A 21,590-nucleotide genomic window follows, 5' to 3' on the forward strand; every position below is an offset into this window, starting at 1 on the left:
TGGATGGAACGGCTAATTTATACTCATTGTATCAATAAATAAAACAACAAATTATTATAAGCTGCTCTTTTGCAGGAATAACAGCTGCCTCCAAACTCCAGTCAAATAAAAAAATAAATAGAAGTGTTTTTTGTTTTTACATTTGATTTCTGGACCTTAAAGATTATTCAAATGACATGCAAAACCACAAAGAAGGATCATGAGCAGCAGATTTGGCTGTTTACGTATAAAATTAACAATCTTACAACTCCAAAAAGTGTCACGAGGGTGCATGTAAACGCAGCCACTAAAAATACAACAATAAAACACAACAGTTTGCATCATTAGGTACAACAGTTAATTTAAGATAGATACAATAATAAAGATTGTCTTACCTCTACCTCTTTACCTAACATTTGACTTCCACATTCTCTGAGTCTGTTCCCAGGGTTTGAGCAGACCTTTATTGTGACTCTGGTGGGCACATAGATGAGGAAAGCGCCCTCTGCTGGATCCCATGAAAAGACTTGTCAGCTAAATATAAAATATATACACGTTCATGGCTGTTCTGGTAAAGCACCTGCTTTGCAATTTTCCTAAATATTGTATGTGCTTACTCATCTTAAGGTGTAATTTCATTTGAGACTTTTGTTCAGTTAAACTCTGCTTTGTGTGGCTCATTTTGGTGACTGAAATGAACAGCTGGGTGGAATTACACCCACGTTGAGAGATCTAACCACATAAGAAGAATCCTGACTTTATTGCCAAGCCTTCAACAGTTTTTATAACTGTTGCTCTGACTAATCAAGATGTGGAGTCTGGTGAGCATACACTGGTAGTTTTTTCTGGGACCAAACACACTCCCTCACATCCAGTTTAGTGCACTGTGGTTTTCACACATGTCATCAGCTGAATCACGCCTGTAAACTGTGAGCAGTAAGAACTAGTGGGCTTTAGAATAAGTCTCAAGGTATGATACAAAAATACATACACATTTGTAAAGAAGACAAAACTACAATTAATAAAAATGTAATGGATTTATTCAAGACAGACATGCCTACATAAAGCAAATAAAATAAATAGTATTCCAGTGGAATGTTATTATGGAAACTAAAATGCAAAACAATCATGATGATCAAAACAAGACCATTTCTGTATGACAGATTAAGGTAGATACTGCAAATGCCAATTAGACAAGTCTAGCATCTTTACTTCTGTTTAAAAAATCTCAATATATAAGAAAGAAAAGTCACATTGTTAACAAACTCTGTCCTCACGTCACATGAAAAGGTACACAAACGTAATGTGCCTTGCTTCTGCATATTCACACGCCCCAGAGGCTCTCATAGCTCGTCCCGGGCCGTGCTGTCAAGAGAAGACTGAAGCACGTCCGAGTTTTGGGCCTCGGTGCTGATCTCCGCCTGCTCCCCCGTCTTCCCTGCGCGGGCCCTGTCCCAGTCTGTGCGTACTTTCTCATTGTCCCATACGGTGGAGGTCTCCGTGTCACTGACGTAGCCATCCTCGCCCGTGTAGTGCGTTGGATACACGAGAAGAGGCTCTGCGGAAAAGGCCTTCAGGTCCCTGGTCTCAAACTGCTCCATGTAGTCGGACCTGAGTGCACAATCTAAATCAATTTCCGTACGCTCTGGTGGTGTTGACACAAGAATGAATTAGTTGCACTTACACAGGATGTTTGTTAAACATAATGGGTAGAAACTCGTCTACTGGCAAAACCTTTAATAGCGGTTCTGCTCTCAAAAGCTTCAGAGCTCCTTGTAAAGACATCATATAACCCAGCGTCCAATAAGAGTAGTCCGCCTCCACCAGGTTGTGTATATTAGGCACCGCTTTCTCTCTGTGATCAATTTGCATCCTCTTTCGACCAATGTAACTAAAAGACACAAGCACGTACAAATATATCAAGCCCAGACAAATTTTAAGAAAAGTACAAGCAACAGAATTGACAAGGAGTGTGTATATAGTATGTTTTTGTGCGTCCTTACATGAGGTCCCAGTCCAGGCCTTCCTTTTCCACCTCACTCATTACGTTCATGAGACGCCTTTTAAAAAACACCTCAAAACGCAGGTCATCCTCGATCACCAGGGACGTCTGAAGGCCCCGCTCCGCAATCTTAAACACGTCACACACATCTGTTATGCTAGTCGTGATTCACGCTCAGTTTAGTAAATACTTTACAAAAAAACAACCTCTTTCCAGATGTTGTAGTGAGAGAGGAAGCATCCGAGCTCTCCCTTCGTCAGGGGGCGGCCATGATACGGGTCATGGTATCCAGGCAGCATATGGATCCCCAGAGCATGGATTTCACTTGCGTTCATTGCTCTATAAATTATATCAGGACATCGTTCAAAATGTTGGTTTTCCATTCAAATATCTTGTTATTATATTTTTAAAAGTGCCGTTTTCTCTTTGTCTGCAGTAATTCCATCAAACAAGTCTCTCCTTTGTTTTTTTGGCCATGGGACAAACACTCGAGGTACACTGACTGTTTAAACTTGTGACCTTGACAAGAGACACTTACTTTCCATCAACTGCAGCAATGATTTTACAGTCGATCTCTTGCAGGCGCAGTGTCCTTAACATGCGATCTCTGCGATCCGTGCGCCTCTTTAAATTTATCATAAAAACCTGCACAAAAGTGAAGTAAAAGTCAATGTTATTATGTACTTGTCAAAACAAGTGGTGGCATTAAGCAAAGAATTGGAGGAAAGCCATTTTGCAGATTCCATCTTCACACCTCTTCTTACTCACCTCATCGAAGCCCATTTTGTCCGGCCGTTTAACGGGAGCTGGCAAATACTTGGACGGCCTCACAGGAGGGTGGCGCACTGTACAATGAGAGGGAAGATGGATGCAGAAATGGCCTGAATGCACTGAATGACCATGCAGAGTGTTATCACAGGAAGAGGCAGAGGAAAGCAGCAATAACGATCGGTTTATGACCACTGGCTAAACGTAATGTCTCTTCTCTGGGATGAATGAAGTTCTATCATGTTGTATTTTACTTACATTTTTATTTTAAGTGCACATACTAAAATAATAAGAAGAAATTGGCAAGTGCAGGATTTGTATGGGATTGACAAAGGCAAGATTGTGAACTTCAGTGGAATCAGAATGTCTCCAAAAGTGCAGCAGGGGAGTTTCAAAGTCAGCAGAAGTCAGAATTACTCCAAGAAATAAAAGTGTTAAACATGTGGAAGGTGAAGTGAACGCAAGCTAATGCTCTTCAGAATCACTGCAACATTTTGTGAGACTGGTGTAGAGATCCTTACCATTTATTTCTAGAAGAGTGTGCAGGAAACTGTCGGCCTCGTCTTCCAAAGTATTATGGGATCGCAAAGGCACAGGGGAGTAACCAAACGTTTCTTTGTTGCACACGAACATCTGGACGTCTAAATCGGGAGAAAACAGCAAAACTGTTGGATAAATCTCCCAATTAAAATATGCACCGTCTTGCTTTGTATTGCGAACGCACCTGCCATTCGAGCAGAATAGGCAAAGACGATTATGTCATCAAAAGCCCAGCTGTATTCTGGGTGTGGCGGATGGAAAGCCAGCTGTCTGGACGCCTCTTTCCTCAGGTCGATTAGGAACGTGGAGTGAACCATCGGCACGGCAAAACAGCCCTTTCGCACCTGCTTCCTCATGGGCAGGTAAGCCGGGGTTCGCTTATAATAACCCTGAAGATACAGTTAATTAACAGTTAAGGTCCCATCACCAGGAAACTCAATGAAAGCTGGTTAAATGCAGTGATTACCTGTGAGGTCATGCCACACCAGAAGTTCGAGTAAGCGGCACGAGACTCGAGCATCGGAGCGACTATCGTCTTATTCTCCTTCATAAGATTCCACAATACGTCGCGATTGGTGATGAGGTTATCGCAATCCACCAACTGCAACAAAAAAAAAATCAACATGCATATCGCAGGATTTATCGTTTATAAGGTCTAACAAGCTTTCAACTTTGACTATCCATAAGATACTCAATCAGTACTTAGGCCTGTCACTATAACAAATTGTGTAGTACAATAAAGTGATACATTAAAATTACAATAAGCGATAATGTTGACACTATACAATACAAAACTTGGGCTGCAACAAATACAAAGTCATTATTTTAATCAACGGTACGAGTAATGTATCGATAATTTACTTATTCAACATTCTATAGCTCAGATTTTATTGTACCACATTACAATGACAGAACATTCTCCACTAGTGCAAAGAAAGTAAATACAGAGTCTCAAAAAATATTGTTCCAACTGTTATTTATTAAACTCTAAGTCGATTTAGTAATGACTGTATCATGACTGGCCTATCAGTGCTAAGTATCTGCGTTCAATACAGTTTAAAACAGCATTTTTGGCCGTTGTTAATTGCCAATAATGATGTAATCTTATGCCATTCATGACGAAAACAGCAACCGTTCCAGTTATAACTTTTTACTTACCATAAAGTAGTCGGCCCACATCTCTCGTGCAGACTCCAGTGCCACCTGCCGAAGCTTCATCACATGTTCATAGCGCTGGTTTGTCCACTGCTTTGGCCCGTCCTCTTCATCGTCGTAAAATCTACAGAAGCGACAAAACTGTTATTTGAAGTGCCGGTACATGCGTTTCTGTCCGATAAATAAAAAGCACTGACTGCGGCTCTTCTTTGGGTCTCCATTCCACGTAATGATACAAGTTTTGGACTTTGGTGAGCCATTCACGTAGGATTTCTGTGGTGTTGTCTTCGTTGTGGTCAGTGGCCACCCTGAAAAACACATTATAGTATATCAATATTGCACATTAAGTCAAAAAAACACCTACAGAGAATTGGATTTAACAAAGGCAGCAAAGTCAAAACGTGATACTGCGACTTGGACAACAAAAGCATTGTGTTTTTTCTCTGGGAACTGGCACAAGTGTTAATGATACTCTGCAACATAAAAGAAGAAAGGTCTGTACACCTACTGATTAAGGTTTGAGCCGTGTCTTAAATTAAATGATGCAAAAGTGAAACAGCAAAACATGTCTACAGAGTTTTCTCCAGGTGGAAAACAGCCAAGTCAAAGTGTAGTCAAACATCTCACGTGCCTCTGTGAGCAAACAACGGCTTCTTGCCAAAACATCCCTGTCGTCTCTACAACTGTCTGCACAACCCCACGCACAACCCCTGCTATGTTGATCTGAAATAAATATTAGTATAAACTGACTATGGCTCGATCGGTGCAGGGTTGAGACCCCTTCTCCCTAAAGGTTTGTGGTCAAAAACATTCCAACTTTCAGGAAGAGAGGCTCAAGTGAAATGGAACATAATGTGATTTCAATGCAGACACAGAAATATGGATAGTTAAAAGGTTTGACAAATGAAAACCATTCAGGCACATTATTTTAACACATGTGCAATCAGAGCCTGTTTTAAAGACATTGTGTCATTTTACATGAACTATTTATTTAATATGAGATTATAACACTATGACACTTAGCATTTGAATCCAAAGAGGTAGATTTGTTTTAATTTTCTGGTCAGATACTTGCATAACTGTGGACAACACAATAGTCTTTCATTTCATCTACATATTATATTTTGTAACACCACCAGCATTTAGATCTGAAGTCAGATAATGAATGAATGAAAATGCTTTATGCTCTACTTCCTTCTGCCTCCATTCTAAAATGTAGAACAGCCTGACAGAGCATTTCCAAGCTACTAAATCAGCATTTTCTATTATTGCCTCAACGCTGCAAAGATAGTTGCAACTGTAAAAGATTGAAGTGACAGTTTTTTTCCATTTATGGATCCAGCATTTGGCTCCGACTCTCAGTGTTTACAACATTGCACTGGTGTTTGCATATTCCCCAACAAAGTCTGCATTAGGATTAAGTTGGGGGAATCTAACAAAAGTGAATGGAAACTAATGACAATCCATGTGTTACATAAGGCAGCATGGGGTGAAAAAAAATCTAAAAGAGCCCCCATTACCCAACCACCACCATCATCATCACTCACTGCTTGTTGAAGGAATGGGATCGGATGGACTTATGGGATTGTACGACTTGTTAAGACATGATCCAAATGTGTTAATGTTTCAAATGCAGGTTCCATCCACACACACACACACACACACACACACACACACACAGAGACCCTCGTGCACTCCTCCCCTCCACGTCTACAGATGCAGACACTACACACTTCTGTCTGTCCCCTTCCCCACTTTTTTATGGAGGGGGGAGAAGAAGTCAAATAGTTCTCATTTCTCCTTTTCTTTCACTGTTTTGGCTTGTGATTTCCTGGGTTTTCCCCTTTTGTCCGCGTTGCAAAAGACTCACCACATTGCCATTCTGTCCTTGGGGTAGTTTAGCCGCTCAATGGTCCCGAGGAAATAAGGCAGGGAGTGCTCGGAGTTCCTGCAGATGAGCGCGAGCATGACGCGGGGAGCGAGCAGCCGAGACTCGGGGCTCCAGCGCTCCTCCGAGAAGTACGCGCTGGCGGGACCGCTGCATGACAGGGCCAGCAGGAGCCAGGCCAGACCGGGCATGGCAGAGGCAAGGAGCTGTCCTGAACCGTGACGAAACCAGAGGAACTTAGCACGCTTCGCACAACGCGGTCATCGCAGCGGCGGCGGCGGCGGCAGCAGCAGCAGCAGCAGCGCAGAAACCTACGGCGCACCAAGACTGCGCAGGCTCAAAGGGGCGGGGTGTGGCTAAAGGGGCGGGCTGTGGTTAAAGGGGATGGGCCACAGACTGATACATTGGCACGTTCTGTTCTTTTATACACACTTTATATTCAATGAACAGATATAAACATACAACATTTAAGTAGTTTAACGTGAACTTGAACATGAACATGAACATCAAAGGTGCACTACTAAGAGTGTTTACTTTATCATTATTATTAGTATTATTTGTCTAATGCCAGCTATTTTTATTTTTATTATTATTTTGTCTTTATTTTCATTTTCTGCCCTCCATTCCCTATTAAGATATGAGAGGACCTGTTTACAGGAGTTTTGTTAATAAGAGTTCTTCTATTAAGAGTGCTTTTTAAACTTCCTATAAGTTATCTGTCCTTTCCCCCTGTATCTACCTGCGTTGTAACACCAAAATGTCCCCATGTGTGGACATTAAAGGCATCTTATCTTATCTACTAGTTAATTTTTCTGGAGGACGGTCCACCCGCTTGTCTCCATGGAGATATTGCTTTGGCGGGAATGTTTCACAGTATGGCATTAAATAGTTCATTTGCTCTACGATCGTTTCAAAAATATGCATTCTTGCTGTGAGCAGACTAACTTGGAATCTTTATGGAGATAGGAGTTGAAAAAGAAAATAAATAATGAATAATAATAATAATAAAATGAACCAGTTTGGTCATGAAAACACAGATATTTATTATTACACATTATTAGTTTATGGAAAGAAAACGTGACTCAATATTAAATGCATTTCATACTTTAATAGCCATAATTAATTGTACAAACATCACAATCTTCTTATGTAAATCATTGTTTTTTTATTTTACACAATAGGAATGTCCACGTCTTAGGTTTACTGTTCCAGTCAGTGATGGTCTCTTGCTATAGTTTTGCACCTGAACCAGGTCTTTCCACTTGTAAAGTTAAAGAGGCTGCTGCGGGCTCATCGACAAGCCAGAACAGCTCCCCGTTCTGTGGGGCAACACGAGCCGCCGGCAGCGCAGGACCCTCTCTGCCTTCCAGCACTTCCTGCAAGAACATGGCCACAGTTTTTAACTTTAATGCGTCAGTTTAAACTTTTCTCCTCCAATGGCTGTGAGAAATTGTAATGATCGGCTTACATACAATTTACAACTCTCACTTACCTTTAAAATGGGCGCTTTGCTTCCTCCTGTGGATACAAAAGCCACACAGCGAGCTGAGTTCACAGTTGGAAAGGTCATAGTTACTCGCTGTGGTGGTGGTTTGGGAGAGTCGCTGATGGGGGCCACAATCATTTCAGTTTCCTGAAATAAGACAAAACCACACATCACCATCTATCACATTTAATGAGCACAGTCCCAAAAAGTGAGAACCACAATACAAAAACTGCACTGTAACTGTAAACCATGAGAATCAAATCAAAGATATGTACATGGTCTTTTTACAAGATGTGACATGCGCTGGCCTGGATCTATATAAGTCAATGCGTTCTGGAGGGAGTGTCTTACATAGGACAGAAAATATACATTTGTAAAATACGGGACAAAAACCACATCAAAAATGAACCTCAAACTCCCACTTGGCTCTGATTAGTAGTTCAGAGTCAAACCTACGGCTGCCTCCTTCTTACACTGAAATGACCATGTTCCTAGAGTTTATTAACAGAAATGTACAGCTCTTTTGGGACATTTCAGAATCTCTGTCATTTAACACGTGTGATAAGTTTATAGACTTGAACCACAAGTCCATTGCCAGAAGTAAGGTTTACACTGTGGGAACTGAAGGCCTAAAAGATAAAGAAAAGTCTAAATTGGGTTCAGGTGCATCAAGAATGACATGAAAAATAATAATAATTTTGTATTTATAAAAATTTGATCGCGCATTGTGTAAGAAATGGAGACACCATGTAATGAAGATGTGAATGTATTGTATACATTTGGACTAATTTCTCAATATGAGTGTAATAATAAGAGGGTTTTCAATAAACTTGCCATTATTTGTATACAATTGTTACGCTGTTACATGGTTTGCTACATTGGTGTATTGATCTGATTGTATTGCGGTTCAGAATTTTAGATGTCAGAAAAGGTTTATTGCCAATGAACAGAATTCACAAACATAGGAACTTGCTTTGGTGTTTCGGTGCAACATAACACAATGAACAAACATAAAACAACCTATAGAAGTCAAAAATGATGTTTGATAGGACGCTGACACTCACTCGCTGACACTCACTACTAATAAGTTATGCATTGGATTTGGTTAATTGAAGATCAATACAAGAAGAGAACCGGAGAGTGAATTCCACTAGTAAACTACCCCAAACAGACACTTAACCAGTCAGTAAAACTAATTAAGTCAATGGCATACTTACAGAAACAATAATTACTGCATTAATACTTAGGCTTTACCTCTAAAAGTGGGTGATCTGGGAAGAGAGAGCATGTGTGTCCATCAGGTCCCATACCAAGCAACAACAAATCAAACACTGGGATGGTCTCCCCCGGAAAGGCCTGTGGGATTCAATAGGACAAAGAAGTAATTATCTATAAGTATGACGACAGTACATGCAAAGTGTGACCACATCAACGTGTAGAAAAAGAAGGACACGTTGAAAGTGGTGGGATGTGGAGGGAGGGACAGACACTGGAAATGTAAACTCATAGTTAATAACTGCAATAACACCATATGATTTTGAGCTTTTATCAATCAGAACAAAATTGAGACTGGACAAATAAAAGTGCCAACATATTACAGCCCAGAATGCCAGTACACACTTGATTCGTTTGCGAGAAAATACTGTATAATATGAGTAAATCTCACTTTTTATACAAATCATGTACCTGCACTTCCGGCGCCGGTGCGGCTGGCTGCTGGGTTACAACGCGCTCTTACTTTTCCAAACTTTTCAGAACTTTTTATGCCCTATTTATTGTATTTTAAACTTCCTATAAGTTATCTGTCCCCCTGTATCTACCTGCATTGTAACACCAAAATTTCCCCATGTGTGGACAATAAAGGCTTATCTTATCTTATGTGGTATCAATGAAAAGTGGGAGTTAAAATAAGGGGACGAGGCACATGAGTCTAAATGGTTCTTCAAGAAAACCAAAAGAGGAACAAGTAGTCACCCTACAGACTACATGAAGGGTGCAGTTGTAGTTTTTGTTTCCCTCCTACATTTCTAAGCTTCTTGCAGTAATCCTCCGCACACTCAGCCACAGGTAGAGATGAGTCGATCTTCAGGATGCCAGTGTCCGGGATGTTGACCTTAGAGAAGAAGTTATTCTAAAAAAAACAACAAAGAACATTTTTTAAAATTAATCTTATGTTTGCATTTGCACAATTCAGTTCTGGCCCACCTTGTACAGTCCATAAGTGCTCTCTGGATCATCAAAAGAAACCAGTCTCTCGTCACAAAACGCACAAATCCACTTGCTGCAGTCCAGTTGTGGCAGAGAGAGCAGCTCTTTGCTCAGCATGGACACCAGGCTCCCCCCGGACAGGCCCAGGGTGAATCTGCCCCGGGACGAGATGGCTCTCTCTGCCCGGGACGTGACGAGGCTGGACAGGGCCGGGCCGAGCTCTGCAGAGGACGGGAACGCCACCACTCTTCTGCCAGACATTTTGTGACCGACGCTGGGGACGATTGCGACCAAGAAGAGACGATGGAGCAATAGGAAGTGTTGTTGTTGTTGTTGGCACTGGCAGCGTGCAAATCTGACAGAAACAATCAATTCAAACGCGGTGTTAAATAGATTCGATTCATTTTAGCAACAAAAAAACAGTGCAGTGACATTTCTACATTCAAGTTATCAATTAAATGTCTATAAAATGACCTTTTTTTTAGTTTCACGTGTTGTTTCCAATGGGGGATGATTATAAATCGGCTAACTTAATCCAATTTGCTACTTCCTGAAACAAGAGACGTCCGACCAATCACTAACTCGTCTCAAAAGTAGCCAATGATTGCTGACGCGTTAATTATTTTATTTTTTACATGTTTATAATTTGAGTATCCAGACAACAAAAATTAAAAAAAATGTTGGTCGCTTAATTATTTATTGTTTAGTTTATAGGCGTGGTGCAGTGACATGCAATACCTCCTCCCGGCCGCCGTGTGGGAGTCGCGAGTTAAAAATACCACGGCTCATATTTTTGCACAACGCTGCTAAATCCCAGCTTATATTAGCGCTCCAGGTTCGGTAGAGTCTCCCGTCTGTTTTTTCCAGCCCACTTGCAAATAATGTCGACGGTTCTGTCCTTTCAGAATCAGCTCTCTTCGATCATGGACGCGTTATCCAAAACTGCCGTGTTGGAGATAAGCAAACTTGTGGAGATCGAGTCCAAGATGCTTAAAATAGAAATCAACCGGGGACGGAATGAAATCCTCTCACTGACGGAGAAGCTGCAGCTGATGGAGAAACTACTTTATATGGCGCAGGGCAATAGACAGGACTCCGCGGCGGCAGTGATGATGAGGGGCGCCTCGGACTGGACTAAACCTTCCATAAACAGGTGAATGAAGTGCACAGAAGGGCCCCCTACATCCCATACAATGCAGACACGTGCACGCTACAGTGTCAGTGTTTATGATAGTTATATGGTGTCTGTGTTTGTTTGTTTATGCACAGTTCACAGCATCCCGAGGAGAGTCCACGACAGACCATCACCTCCTCCACCACCACCACCGAGGAAGCAAACTACAATCTGCAGCCAAAGACAGAGCACCCCAAGTTTGTAAGTGCAATGATGGTTTCTGTTAAAAGTGCATGTAACAGGTTTTCACGTTTTACTATTTATTACTTTGTTGGGTGGGACAGTGTATGTGGGAACTGTTTGTCATAGTTTTACATCAGTCAATTTACAATTTGTGAAGAACACTTGATGAGTACGAGTTGAAACTTGCAGGAAGTATGGCTTTATATTTCATTTCATTTCTGTTGTGGAAAAATATAATCTGGCCCTTTGCTTTTTAACTTTAAATCCTATTTTCAATTGAATTTAGTTCTAGCACAGTCAACAGCCTGAAACAACTCCTCTGGGCCAGGAAATTTACATGTCCGGACCGCCTGGAGTGACTAGGAAGTCCCACGTTCTGTTTCACACTAGGACAAAGTGTAGACAAGACATGTGAATTGAATTAATGCAAATGTTATGTACTGTCTCCTTCCTGAAACCACTGTTTCTTTGATGTCCCATTTGCTTCTTGGTTCCTTTGTACCTGAGAGACCAGTGACCGGGAACTTCTGTGTGTGTGTGGTCATGTGACCATCTGTGATTTAAGGAAGGGGACAGACGTGGGACGGGAGGACTTGGGAGACACACATTTTGGGGAGCAGGCAAGAGACAGACGCGTGGACTCGGCCTTCCATGAGAAAGGCCGAGTCCACACGAGTTTCTTTCTGATTCAGCCACAAGATTAAACAGTTTACTTTTGAAACGAGACAACTTGCTTCTTTGTCTTATCGAGAGATTTTTGCCACTACAATTTATTTTATTTTATTTTAATAAACAGTTATGGTAATGCCAGAGGGGGGGGGCATATTACAATTACAGTTATACTTTATACATCACAAACATTTAAAGACCTACAGTTTTCATAAGTAGAAATGGCTTGTTGATATGGCTCAGTTTGAAAAGAGAGAGTCCTTCTATCTGCGTCATCAGTAAATGACATTCCATTGAAAACAATCAACACACAACTGAAACAATTTTGACAATCTAAACCATGTAAGGCATTATTATTTTTTTGTCAAACCATAACTATTGTGTAATCTACTGTATATGGATTTCGGCCAGTGTTTATCGTGTGGTTGCTGGGTAACCGTTGCAGAATTACAAGTGGCTGCGTTCGGGGTGAGTGGTGTCAATCAACGTTGATCCGAACGTGACGCACCCCGGGTAGTTCGACCGTACCTCGATTTGCTCTGACGTGCAGCCGCCGCAACTCCTGTGTGTTATTATAATTAAAAGCTTATTAACGTGTTTATATACTATGCACTAGTTTGATCCTTCTTCACTGTCAACAATCTGAAACTACCCTCCTTTTCTGCGGCTCTAATACCTCATGATTATCCTCATAAGTTGCCAGTTGACTATTTTGTCGAGTTTGTGCGTAGGAAAAAAAGTGCGATTTCAACCACTTTGAAGTTGTGTGTCTTTACAGCAGACTTTTAGCTTCACCTCCATTGCAGCCGTTGACTCTGGTTGACCGTCCAGACTAAATACAGCTAAATACAAATGCGCCTAGTGTCTCATTTGCTGTCTAATCAGGAAGTACACTTATAAACATGAGCACAATTGGCAAACTGGGGAACATTTTCAATATTTTCATGTTCACCACATTTGAGTGAAATGTACAGTCTCTAACCTGTCCTCAGCGCTTTAATAATTGTATGATTTGTCTTGAATACTTGTGATTGTGTTCTTGACAGATTCAAAACCCAATGAAGGAGCAGCCTGAGCATATTTTTATCAAAGAGGAGCCATCGGATGTGGAGGGTGTTTTATCTGATGATAATAATGACACAGGAGAAAACCGTAAGTTACACAATAAAAGTTACGTACTATTTTAAAAATCAATGGAAATGACAATAATGCTTTTGCTTTGTTTAGGAAAGCCTGTGGTTGTGAACATACAGGTGCACTCAGATGTAACTCAGTGCCCACAACCCATCAGACTCGCTGCAGATAGTCTGCCGGCCCTCTTTACTGACAGTTTTATTAACGTGAACCATCAGTCGCCTCAAGTTTGTGAAAGTGTGTGGAATTTACAGCTCCCCTCTGCCTGTACCAACCTGGAAAATGAAAAGGCTTTGAGTCAAAATACAGTTCCTCCTGGCAATACCCTTGGAAGGAATGTCAAGATTCTCAACTTAAGGAGCTCCTCTACCAAAAAGTTCTGCTGTTTGCAGTGTGGCAAGAGCTTTAGATGTTTCAGTCAGCTTGAAATACACCAGAGGAGTCACACGGGAGAGAAACCATTTAGGTGTACACTTTGTGGTAAAAAGTATGCCCAAAAAGGCCACCTCTACACCCACCAGCGCACGCACACAGGCGAGAAACCATACAGGTGTCCTGTCTGTGGGAAAGGCTTCATTCAGAAGTGCACTTTGGACATGCACCAGCGCACGCACACAGGCGAAAAGCCCTTTATTTGTATCAAATGTGGGAAAGGATTTACCAAAAACTGTAATTTGAAAAAACACCTTGCAGTTCATTTAGAGACTTTGCACATTTATGGCAATGATTTAGCACCAACATTCAGTGGTTCATTTATCAATAGGATGACTTAGGATATTTCATTTGGTTTGTAAATGTATGTAAATAAAATGGTAGTTTCATAGGTTTTTGTTTGTAAAGCACAAAACAAAATCAAAATAATTATATGGCCACCAGGTGGCAGTGCAGGAAATTGATCTCGTTTCCAGAAACCTCCAAAAATAAAATAATACATCCCATTGGTATCACATTTTATTTTTCATGTCATCAAGACATTTCATGTATGTACAAAGCAAATAAAAGTATAATTCAAACTAGATGCTGTTTTGCCCTTGCGAGTGACTGTAATGCGTGGCCATATCCTGTGCCGTTGCGACAATGATTTCACCACCAGTCACCAATATCCCACGACTCTTCAAGAGACAATCACCACTTTGACGATGGATCCTGAAAAAACGACATATCGAAAGTAAAGCATAGAAGTAAACATGGATTATCTACAAAACGATTTTTTAATGAAGAAAATTGGATTGAAAAAAACGCGTTGCTATATAGAAAAAAAAGACTACAGATCTACAGTAACTAATAGTGATTGTTTTATTACGCAGTCACTCAATAAAGAAAATGGTGACCTTGTAATACATTACATATTCACTCAATTATTTATATTTTACTTTGAAGAGCCCAAACCGGTAGTATAGCCCGTGCACACGTGATGTGACGTGTGTTGTGTTTGTAGTTCTACTGTATGTCCTTTCTTCTCGTTCAAATCTTTAATCGTAAACTGCAATTATGAAAAGCGTAAAGGCGGAGAGGACATTTTATCACTGTGCGTGTTTTACCACCGATAATATTTTTCTGGACGAGTATAAGGTCCATGTGCGTTTCGTGTCGGAGCAGCAGTTCAGACACGACTACGAACGTGTAAGTGTTAAGACGAAGAAGAAAACAACAACAACAACAACACCACCACACGTAACACACCGCAAACGTAACTCACATTTTGATTTACGTGACAGTTGACTGGTGTTTTGGAATAAAGAGGGCCAGGTCATGTCTCTTGTCGTGTCAATTATAACATATTAACACAGGTCAAGCAGCTCGGTTACACAAATGACAGTGAAAGAATGATTTGATGGTTTTGGTTTGACTGTGGTTTTTGCAGGTTCTCAGGAGCTTGGGGTGTGTGACAGAGCAGCAATTTGAAGAAGTCCTTGCCAAGGTAGTTCTGAAGTAGACATAATACTAAGAATGGGAATATAAAGTACTATTTTATATTCCCATTCTTGCTTTTGTGAACAGGTACAGCCCATGACAAATAGTGACAGATATTTGTCCTGCCTTAACTTTACTGAGGAAACAGACTTCTTCAGACTTTATACAATCAATCAAAAATCAGACCCTCTATATATTTTTCAGATCCATCAAGAAGTGGACAGACGAAAGTGTTTAGGTGTGAGGTCTGCTGAGCGAGTTGCAGCTATAAGAGACACTTACCAACCTCTGCACCCTCATGTTTACCACCTCAAGGTGCAGCATTGTGAAACGCTTGTAGAATGATAGTGAATAAAGTTATAATCTTTAACTCTTGATCTCATCTGACAGGAGTCTTTCTTCGCGCCAAGATTCAAGCACATAGTGGAGTACTGCCGAGGCACCAACGCAAGTGAAGAGGGACTGTTGGAACTTTTAGAAGAAGTGCCAGGTATGGGCAAAATGAAATTCAACATGTTACTGGTCTAAAGTCAAAAGTAAGCATAATTGTGTCTCAACTCGACTAAAATAATCCAGATGCAAAGAGATAGATGGATAAAACAGTATGCAATTCTATCCGATTTAAAAAGAGCAGTTTGGACAGTGTTGTTGTTTTGGATAGAAAAAGTATTGTATAAATCATAAGTAACTTTTATTTCATTTTTTAAATCAAAGGTCAGCAGGTTTATCGTTTCCCAGTATTTGAGAAACAGTTTTGCGATGAGCTGCTTCAGGAGCTGGAGCACTTTGAGCAGTCTGCAGCCCCCAAAGGAAGGCCCAACACTATGAACCACTATGGGGTAATCCATGTCCTTACATATAGACACTGCTCTAATTACAAGTATGGCCAAAGAATGCAACATGTAAAATACTGTATCTGATTGTGATTTCCTCAACACAGATCCTCCTGAATGAACTCGGTTTTGAGCCGGGTTTCATTACTCCTCTCCGTGAGCGATATCTGCATCCGATCACCTCCCTCCTTTACCCAGACTGGGGTGGACACTGTCTGGACAGCCATAAGGCCTTTGTGGTCAAATATGACATGCATGAGGATCTCGACTTGAGTTACCATTATGACAATGCTGAAATCACTTTGAATGTTTCTCTGGGTAAAGATTTTACAGAAGGCAACATTTATTTTGGCAACATGAGACAGGTATGTACACATTATCTATTAATTGATGTTCTTATGTTATGCTTTCATACAGTATTGCTGTCTTCTGCAGGTTTCTCTCAGTGAGTCTGAATGTGTAGAGGTTGAACATAGAGTGACTGAGGGCCTCCTGCACAGGGGCCAGCACATGCATGGGGCCCTGCCTATTTCCTCCGGACAACGCTGGAATCTCATTATTTGGATGAGAGCATCTCAAGTGCGCAATATACAGTGTCCTATGTGCCAAAGGAAGCCATCTCTGATTGAAGGCATGGGACATGCTGATGGCTTCACCCAGAATGACTCTCTGATGAGCTCTTTCTGTTTGTTTGCATAATTCAAGGAAAACCAAAACAAACTAACTAATGGTCTTTTTATACATGATCTTACCTGTGATCCCGAGCTTCATTATTTGTTCACCAAAATAAAATATAGAATATTGCTTATCAGAAATCACCTTTTTTACCAAAAAGAAAGGACAATGAAAAAGCGTAGGCTACATACAGTTGTGCGAATGTGAGAACACTGCCTAAGCACCTTGCACTCATTGCACTGTTCACTTCTATTGCACTACATAACTTTGTATTGTATTCTACTATGTACATATCATGTCATTTTTGTATAAAGTGTTCAATGTTTGTAGTCTGCATTGCACCGAACAACCAGGACAAGTTCCTATGTTTGTGAATTTTTGTTCATCGACAAATTGCAATAAACCCTTTTCTGATTCTGAATTGTAAACAGCACATAAGAGGTGAGAACATGAGCTCATCACGGCACCAATATTTCCCATGTACTAAAAGTTATATTTTAAAGATACAAGAACACACGGAGCAGAGACAGCTGCTCACTCAAACCTAATGGATTCATGCCTACTCGTTTTACAGAGATAGTGCTGCCTGTTATTTCTGGGGCACGGCGATAGTGAGCCATACCGCCCCCGTCTGTTCAAATCGGTTATTACGCAACTCATATTCCCCCACAATCCCTTTCGGCACAGTAGGCGCTGATGATTTATTAAGATTCGACGTCTGTGCGGAGGAAATCGTCCCGTTAATTTGTATCGTCAGACCGTCGAGAGGATGATGTGCAGCAGCACGAGTCTGAGTTTCCGTTCGCAGTTTGCGATCATCTGGGAAAAGATCACAAAAACAGCGTTGGTGGAAATAAGCAACCTCGCCGATGAGTGCTCCGCTGTCCTTCACACGGAGATTTCTCTGCACAAGACTGAAAATGACGCGCTGAAGAAGAGGTGCTACTCACTGGAGGTGCAGCTGAGGGCGGCCAGAGAGGCGCATACGTACCCGGGACACCCGGCACACCCTGGGCACCCCGCACACTCCGGGCACCCAAGGCACCCAGGGCAGGGCAACGTCATTGCCCAACGGCCTCCTGCAGGTCAGACTGGACAGATGTACTCAGGCCTCATTTCCACTGAAGAGTAGCATGGCTCTGCTATGCTCGTATTTACTCTATTTCGTATCTTAGCCATTGTTTAATCATATGTGTCATGGGTTATAATGAATGTCATAATTCCAAACTATTATTTAGATCTGCCACACCATTCTCCAGAGATTGAGGGAGTGTTTGGAAAGGACTGGTGCATGGACCTGTGGAGAGAAGATAAAGCCTTACCTCGAGAAAAGGGGAATGTTGACTCTGCTGCTATGACTAGTCTTCAGGCACAGGTAAGGGGCATGTTCACAAAGTATTATTTGAATAGTGAATTACCCTTTTAATGTATTATTTGTATGTAGACTATAGATCTGATTGACAGAGACCCAGATCTCATATTTGTAAAAGAGGAGATCTACGATGATCACCCCATTGGACATCACATGCCACTACCGGAAACCCGAACCGGTAAGAAACAAGCTTTTAGTTAGGTACTTCTTTTAACAACATAACCTTGGTTTCCTGACCTTACAGGTGCTGGGATTTTTGAGAACAACATGCTTCACCGATCTATTGAGCAGCAGCTCCAATCCGAGCTCAACAATTTCCAGTTGATGACTGAAAGTCACAACACAAGCCAGCAGTGCACTCAGCCAGTGCTGACCACAGAAACCCTCATAGAAGAAGCTACAATGAACAGTCTAGTTTCCACTGTTAATGTTCCCACAGTCTCTGCCTATACACACAATATAGACATGATGAATACAGCCAAAGATGTGACCTTTCAGCCAAAAGCCATCAAACCCAACAAACAATTTGAGTGTTTGTTTTGTGGCAGAATATTTAATTATTTGAGCAGTTTAAAAGTTCATATTAGACGACACTCAGGTGAAAAACCATTCAATTGTACAGTTTGTGGGAAGCGTTTTGCTCAGAAAACATACCTGAAGCTGCACCAGCGTGTGCACTCAGGTGAGAGACCCTACAGCTGTCCAGACTGTGGCAAAAGTTTCTCTCAGAAAAGTTCTCTGAACATTCATTTGCGCACACACACCGGTGAGAGGCCATATAGCTGTGTGGACTGTGGGAAAAGTTATGCTTATAAGTATGGGCTCAATCACCATCAGTGTATTCACTGAACCCTTAAAGCTTATGGTCCCACTGTGAAACCAGGTAAACCGAGAGCTCACCTCATAAACACTGTGTAGATACTACATTTACATTCAAACGCCAGTGATTAAGAATTCAACAAGTCAGAATATGTAGAAATGAGCTCTTAATGCCAAATGAAATATTTATTGCACCAGGCCACACTTGGTTTATGTTGAGGGAACAAGACAGACCAAATGACACTTTTACTGTAATAACCTCATTATTGACATTCATAGTATGCCTTTAACAGGTGTGTACTGTTTATCTGTAAAATACATTTGGACAGATACTCCATTTGCACAGATTTAGCATAAACTACCTCCAACCACATTGCAACGTATAATTCATACCTCATTATTTAATGCAACAGAGCAGAAAGTAGCAGCTTGTCAAGTGTTTTATACATTTATTTTTTACTGAAACATTCTATTCACATATCTTTGTTCAAAGCAACTAAGCAGAATTACAGCATGCGCAAACAAGCCATGCATATATTTTTGTAGATGTTATTTTGTAAATTTCTTTACATTTCAACTAATTGTTAACAATACTGTGTTCATGTCTATAATGTGACTTCCTAAAAGAAAAGTTTTTTCACACTGAAATGTGTAAACAGCAGGATTGACCCCTTTTCTGCATGCTGACCTCAGATTTGTGTATTCTCAACCCGCCATATGTTCTTTTACAACAAATAAAAAAAATTAAGGCTCATTAATATATAAAATGTTTTATTGGCGTGTGTTTTATATGTAGACAAGATGCAACATGACAATAAAAACTCACCAATGGCAGGGTATTTTGCTACATGGTTATTTGTAGTATTTATCTTCAACTAAAACAAACACAGCAACCATACATTGATATACAGTTCACCGGTCATTGAGAGGTCCGTCATATATGTAATGTGTCATTACAGCTTTCTTCAACAGAATCTTGATTTCTGTGAGACATTAAATGGTGATTTAGATTAACTTTTTGTGTAAATGTCTTTCCACACCACATGCATTGGAATGGCCGCTCGCCGGTGTGGATTCGTATGTGACACTTCAGATTCCCTTTTTGGGTGAACCCTTTGCCACAAATGTTGCACCTGTAGGGCTTCTCCCCAGTGTGGACCACGTAGTGGATCCTTAGGGCAGACGGATTGGCGAACACTTTGCCACACAGCTCACAGGACTTGCTGTCTTTGTGTGAAGCAACAGGAGGAACACAAACGTGTGTATCAAGCTGTCCCTGAGGAAACTGCTGCTTACAGATGTGGCAGAAGTTTGACTTGTGTGATTTCATGTGATGTGTGAGCGTACCCTTATGGAAGAATGACCGATTACAAATCTGACAAGTGAAATTGCCTGAATCCATCACTGTGCCAACAATGTCAAAGTCATCAAATGTATCAAGGGAATAGTCGTCCAGATCATCAACGTCATCAGAGTTTGTTGGAATGCTTTGACTTGGTCCCTGTTGACTCTCGTCTACAAACTGTACATCGTCATCATCCTCATCATCCTCATCCTCCTCAATAGGAATGGTAAATGTGCTGATGTCGTCTACATCGTCTGTGTCTTTAGATTCTTCAAATTGCATGGGGTTGTCTTCTGAACAAGTTGAACTTTGTTCATTCTGATGGACAGTGCAGTGAGGTGCACTTTCCATAGTGCAATGTTTGGATTTTGGTTCAGTCTCAGTGGCCATCTCTTTGTCATCATCTACTGTATAAACACAAACACACAAGTTGAAGACTTCATCTCAGCCTTGTACTGTAAATGCCACAATGTCTAAAAATGTCCAACCTCACTCAGTCTCACCTTTTGCTCCATGTGGAGTTTGTTGGAAGCTGCTGGATTCCACAGTGTAATCTTCCTCTTTCACATCACCTTTTTGATTCATTATGGCATTAGTCTAAAAAAGCCAACCACCTTATCAGCTGTGACTGTTCCAAACAATGTAAATAGTGAAAATATTTGACTTGAATATAAATGTGACTACCCACTGTGTCTTTATAACAATGTTCTTAACCATTCAAACATAGTTACAGTTCTACACAAATGATCGTGTTAAACAATCACCAGTCCAATGGCCATGTTTATTAAACCATGAGAAACGCATGCACCCACAAACAAAATAAACAACAGAATACTTTTTCACCTCATCACAAGTATCTTCTATGGCGTCTTTCACTTTGTCGGTCGTGTCCCTGTCTTTCCAAAGATCTTTACACCAGTCCTTACCAAAAATCTTCTCTATTGTTGGTTGACTAGTATCTAAAAAGAAAGATAAACTTAAGTTGGAATAACAATTATGCAAAAATATATTGCCAAACATAAAAGTACCCCGGTGGTCATCGTCTTTGCTGCTGCAGTCAGCTTGCGTCCCCACAGTCCGCTGACTTTTAATCAATTTAGTAGCGTTGGTTTTGACATTAGTCAGCTCACATTGTAAATTGTTCACTTTTTCTGACAAAGCCGAGTTAGCGAAGAGGAGACGAGAGCACTCGAGGCGGAGCTCAGCGGTGTCTTCGTCGACGAGTTTGCAGACCTGACTAAGTACAGTTTTTGCCATGGTCTCCATAATGGAAGAAAGCTGTGTGTGAATTGGGAGAAGAGTCGCCATTTCCAAAGCAGAGCGGACTATTTTATTTGCAATCACACATCAAGTGTTGTTGAAAAGCAACACTTGTAGCACTCGCCCTGGTGTGGTTCACGATGCTAACGATGCTAAATCAGTAAACGCTGCTACAAACAAAGTGGG

General features: G+C 41.0%; 5 protein-coding genes across 6 annotated transcripts; 2 read left to right on the top strand and 3 right to left on the bottom strand.

The window, feature by feature from the left end:
• Positions 1–1,001: 1,001 nt before the first annotated feature.
• Positions 1,002–6,623, bottom strand: colgalt1a (collagen beta(1-O)galactosyltransferase 1a). Its single transcript, XM_072443127.1, has 12 exons — positions 6,315–6,623; positions 4,642–4,752; positions 4,448–4,568; positions 3,756–3,890; positions 3,474–3,678; positions 3,271–3,390; positions 2,750–2,826; positions 2,520–2,626; positions 2,188–2,320; positions 1,983–2,110; positions 1,664–1,870; positions 1,002–1,590 (listed from the first exon to the last, which is right to left on the bottom strand). The coding sequence occupies exons 1-12, from the start codon at positions 6,521–6,523 to the stop codon at positions 1,323–1,325; spliced, it is 1,821 nt and encodes a 606-aa protein (XP_072299228.1). The 5' UTR covers positions 6,524–6,623; the 3' UTR covers positions 1,002–1,322.
• Positions 6,624–7,420: 797 nt separating this feature from the next.
• Positions 7,421–10,324, bottom strand: pgls (6-phosphogluconolactonase). Its single transcript, XM_072443157.1, has 5 exons — positions 10,024–10,324; positions 9,842–9,949; positions 9,073–9,174; positions 7,825–7,965; positions 7,421–7,708 (listed from the first exon to the last, which is right to left on the bottom strand). Exons 1-5 carry the CDS (start codon positions 10,285–10,287, stop codon positions 7,562–7,564), a joined length of 762 nt encoding a protein of 253 aa, XP_072299258.1. The 5' UTR covers positions 10,288–10,324; the 3' UTR covers positions 7,421–7,561.
• A 473-nt stretch (positions 10,325–10,797) lies between these two features.
• Positions 10,798–19,553, top strand: LOC140358802 (uncharacterized). The gene is made up of 8 exons (XM_072443851.1): positions 10,798–11,179; positions 11,296–11,401; positions 13,099–13,204; positions 13,280–13,956; positions 17,312–17,693; positions 17,847–17,983; positions 18,053–18,158; positions 18,225–19,553. Exons 1-8 carry the CDS (start codon positions 10,908–10,910, stop codon positions 18,827–18,829), a joined length of 2,391 nt encoding a protein of 796 aa, XP_072299952.1. The 5' UTR covers positions 10,798–10,907; the 3' UTR covers positions 18,830–19,553.
• ogfod2 (2-oxoglutarate and iron-dependent oxygenase domain containing 2) lies at positions 14,585–16,748 on the top strand. 2 transcript variants are annotated; one of them, XM_072443165.1, is made up of 7 exons: positions 14,585–14,809; positions 15,051–15,107; positions 15,305–15,415; positions 15,491–15,590; positions 15,815–15,939; positions 16,041–16,298; positions 16,351–16,748. In XM_072443165.1, the coding sequence occupies exons 1-7, from the start codon at positions 14,678–14,680 to the stop codon at positions 16,630–16,632; spliced, it is 1,065 nt and encodes a 354-aa protein (XP_072299266.1). In that variant the 5' UTR covers positions 14,585–14,677; the 3' UTR covers positions 16,633–16,748. The 2 variants fall into 2 exon arrangements, with proteins under 2 accessions (XP_072299266.1, XP_072299267.1); XM_072443166.1 differs by having other exon boundaries at positions 16,369–16,748.
• LOC140358366 (uncharacterized) lies at positions 19,248–21,588 on the bottom strand. The gene is made up of 4 exons (XM_072443164.1): positions 21,173–21,588; positions 20,988–21,103; positions 20,648–20,741; positions 19,248–20,551 (listed from the first exon to the last, which is right to left on the bottom strand). The coding sequence occupies exons 1-4, from the start codon at positions 21,450–21,452 to the stop codon at positions 19,734–19,736; spliced, it is 1,308 nt and encodes a 435-aa protein (XP_072299265.1). The 5' UTR covers positions 21,453–21,588; the 3' UTR covers positions 19,248–19,733.
• Positions 21,589–21,590: the final 2 nt, after the last annotated feature.

This window comes from Eucyclogobius newberryi, unplaced genomic scaffold, assembly GCF_026437365.1.
Source record: "Eucyclogobius newberryi isolate DKJ021-1_F unplaced genomic scaffold, fEucNew1.0.hap1 SCAF_13, whole genome shotgun sequence".
NCBI classification, from domain to species: Eukaryota; Metazoa; Chordata; class Actinopteri; order Gobiiformes; family Gobiidae; genus Eucyclogobius; species Eucyclogobius newberryi.

Excerpts from the sequence above, each read along its gene's own strand:
- colgalt1a (XM_072443127.1), bottom strand. The coding sequence starts at position 6,523 with ATGCCCGGTCTGGCCTGGCTCCTGCTGGCCCTGTCATGCAGCGGTCCC. Across the intron at positions 3,391-3,473 it reads CTATTCTGCTCGAATGGCAG|ACGTCCAGATGTTCGTGTGC; the intron begins GTGCGTTCGCAA and ends CTCCCGATTTAG. Across the intron at positions 2,321-2,519 it reads ATTGCTGCAGTTGATGGAAA|AGCAATGAACGCAAGTGAAA; the intron begins GTAAGTGTCTCT and ends TATAATTTATAG.
- pgls (XM_072443157.1), bottom strand. The coding sequence starts at position 10,287 with ATGTCTGGCAGAAGAGTGGTGGCGTTCCCGTCCTCTGCAGAGCTCGGC. Across the intron at positions 7,966-9,072 it reads CAGATCACCCACTTTTAGAG|GAAACTGAAATGATTGTGGC; the intron begins GTAAAGCCTAAG and ends GTCTTATTTCAG. Across the intron at positions 7,709-7,824 it reads GCAAAGCGCCCATTTTAAAG|GAAGTGCTGGAAGGCAGAGA; the intron begins GTAAGTGAGAGT and ends ATGTTCTTGCAG.
- LOC140358802 (XM_072443851.1), top strand. The coding sequence starts at position 10,908 with ATGTCGACGGTTCTGTCCTTTCAGAATCAGCTCTCTTCGATCATGGAC. Across the intron at positions 11,402-13,098 it reads AGACAGAGCACCCCAAGTTT|ATTCAAAACCCAATGAAGGA; the intron begins GTAAGTGCAATG and ends TGTTCTTGACAG. Across the intron at positions 13,957-17,311 it reads CATTTATCAATAGGATGACT|ATTAAGATTCGACGTCTGTG; the intron begins TAGGATATTTCA and ends CGCTGATGATTT.
- ogfod2 (XM_072443165.1), top strand. The coding sequence starts at position 14,678 with ATGAAAAGCGTAAAGGCGGAGAGGACATTTTATCACTGTGCGTGTTTT. Across the intron at positions 15,416-15,490 it reads CTCATGTTTACCACCTCAAG|GAGTCTTTCTTCGCGCCAAG; the intron begins GTGCAGCATTGT and ends CTCATCTGACAG. Across the intron at positions 15,940-16,040 it reads ACACTATGAACCACTATGGG|ATCCTCCTGAATGAACTCGG; the intron begins GTAATCCATGTC and ends TCCTCAACACAG.
- LOC140358366 (XM_072443164.1), bottom strand. The coding sequence starts at position 21,452 with ATGGCGACTCTTCTCCCAATTCACACACAGCTTTCTTCCATTATGGAG. Across the intron at positions 21,104-21,172 it reads CAAAGACGATGACCACCGGG|ATACTAGTCAACCAACAATA; the intron begins GTACTTTTATGT and ends CTTTCTTTTTAG. Across the intron at positions 20,742-20,987 it reads TAGAAGATACTTGTGATGAG|ACTAATGCCATAATGAATCA; the intron begins GTGAAAAAGTAT and ends TGGCTTTTTTAG.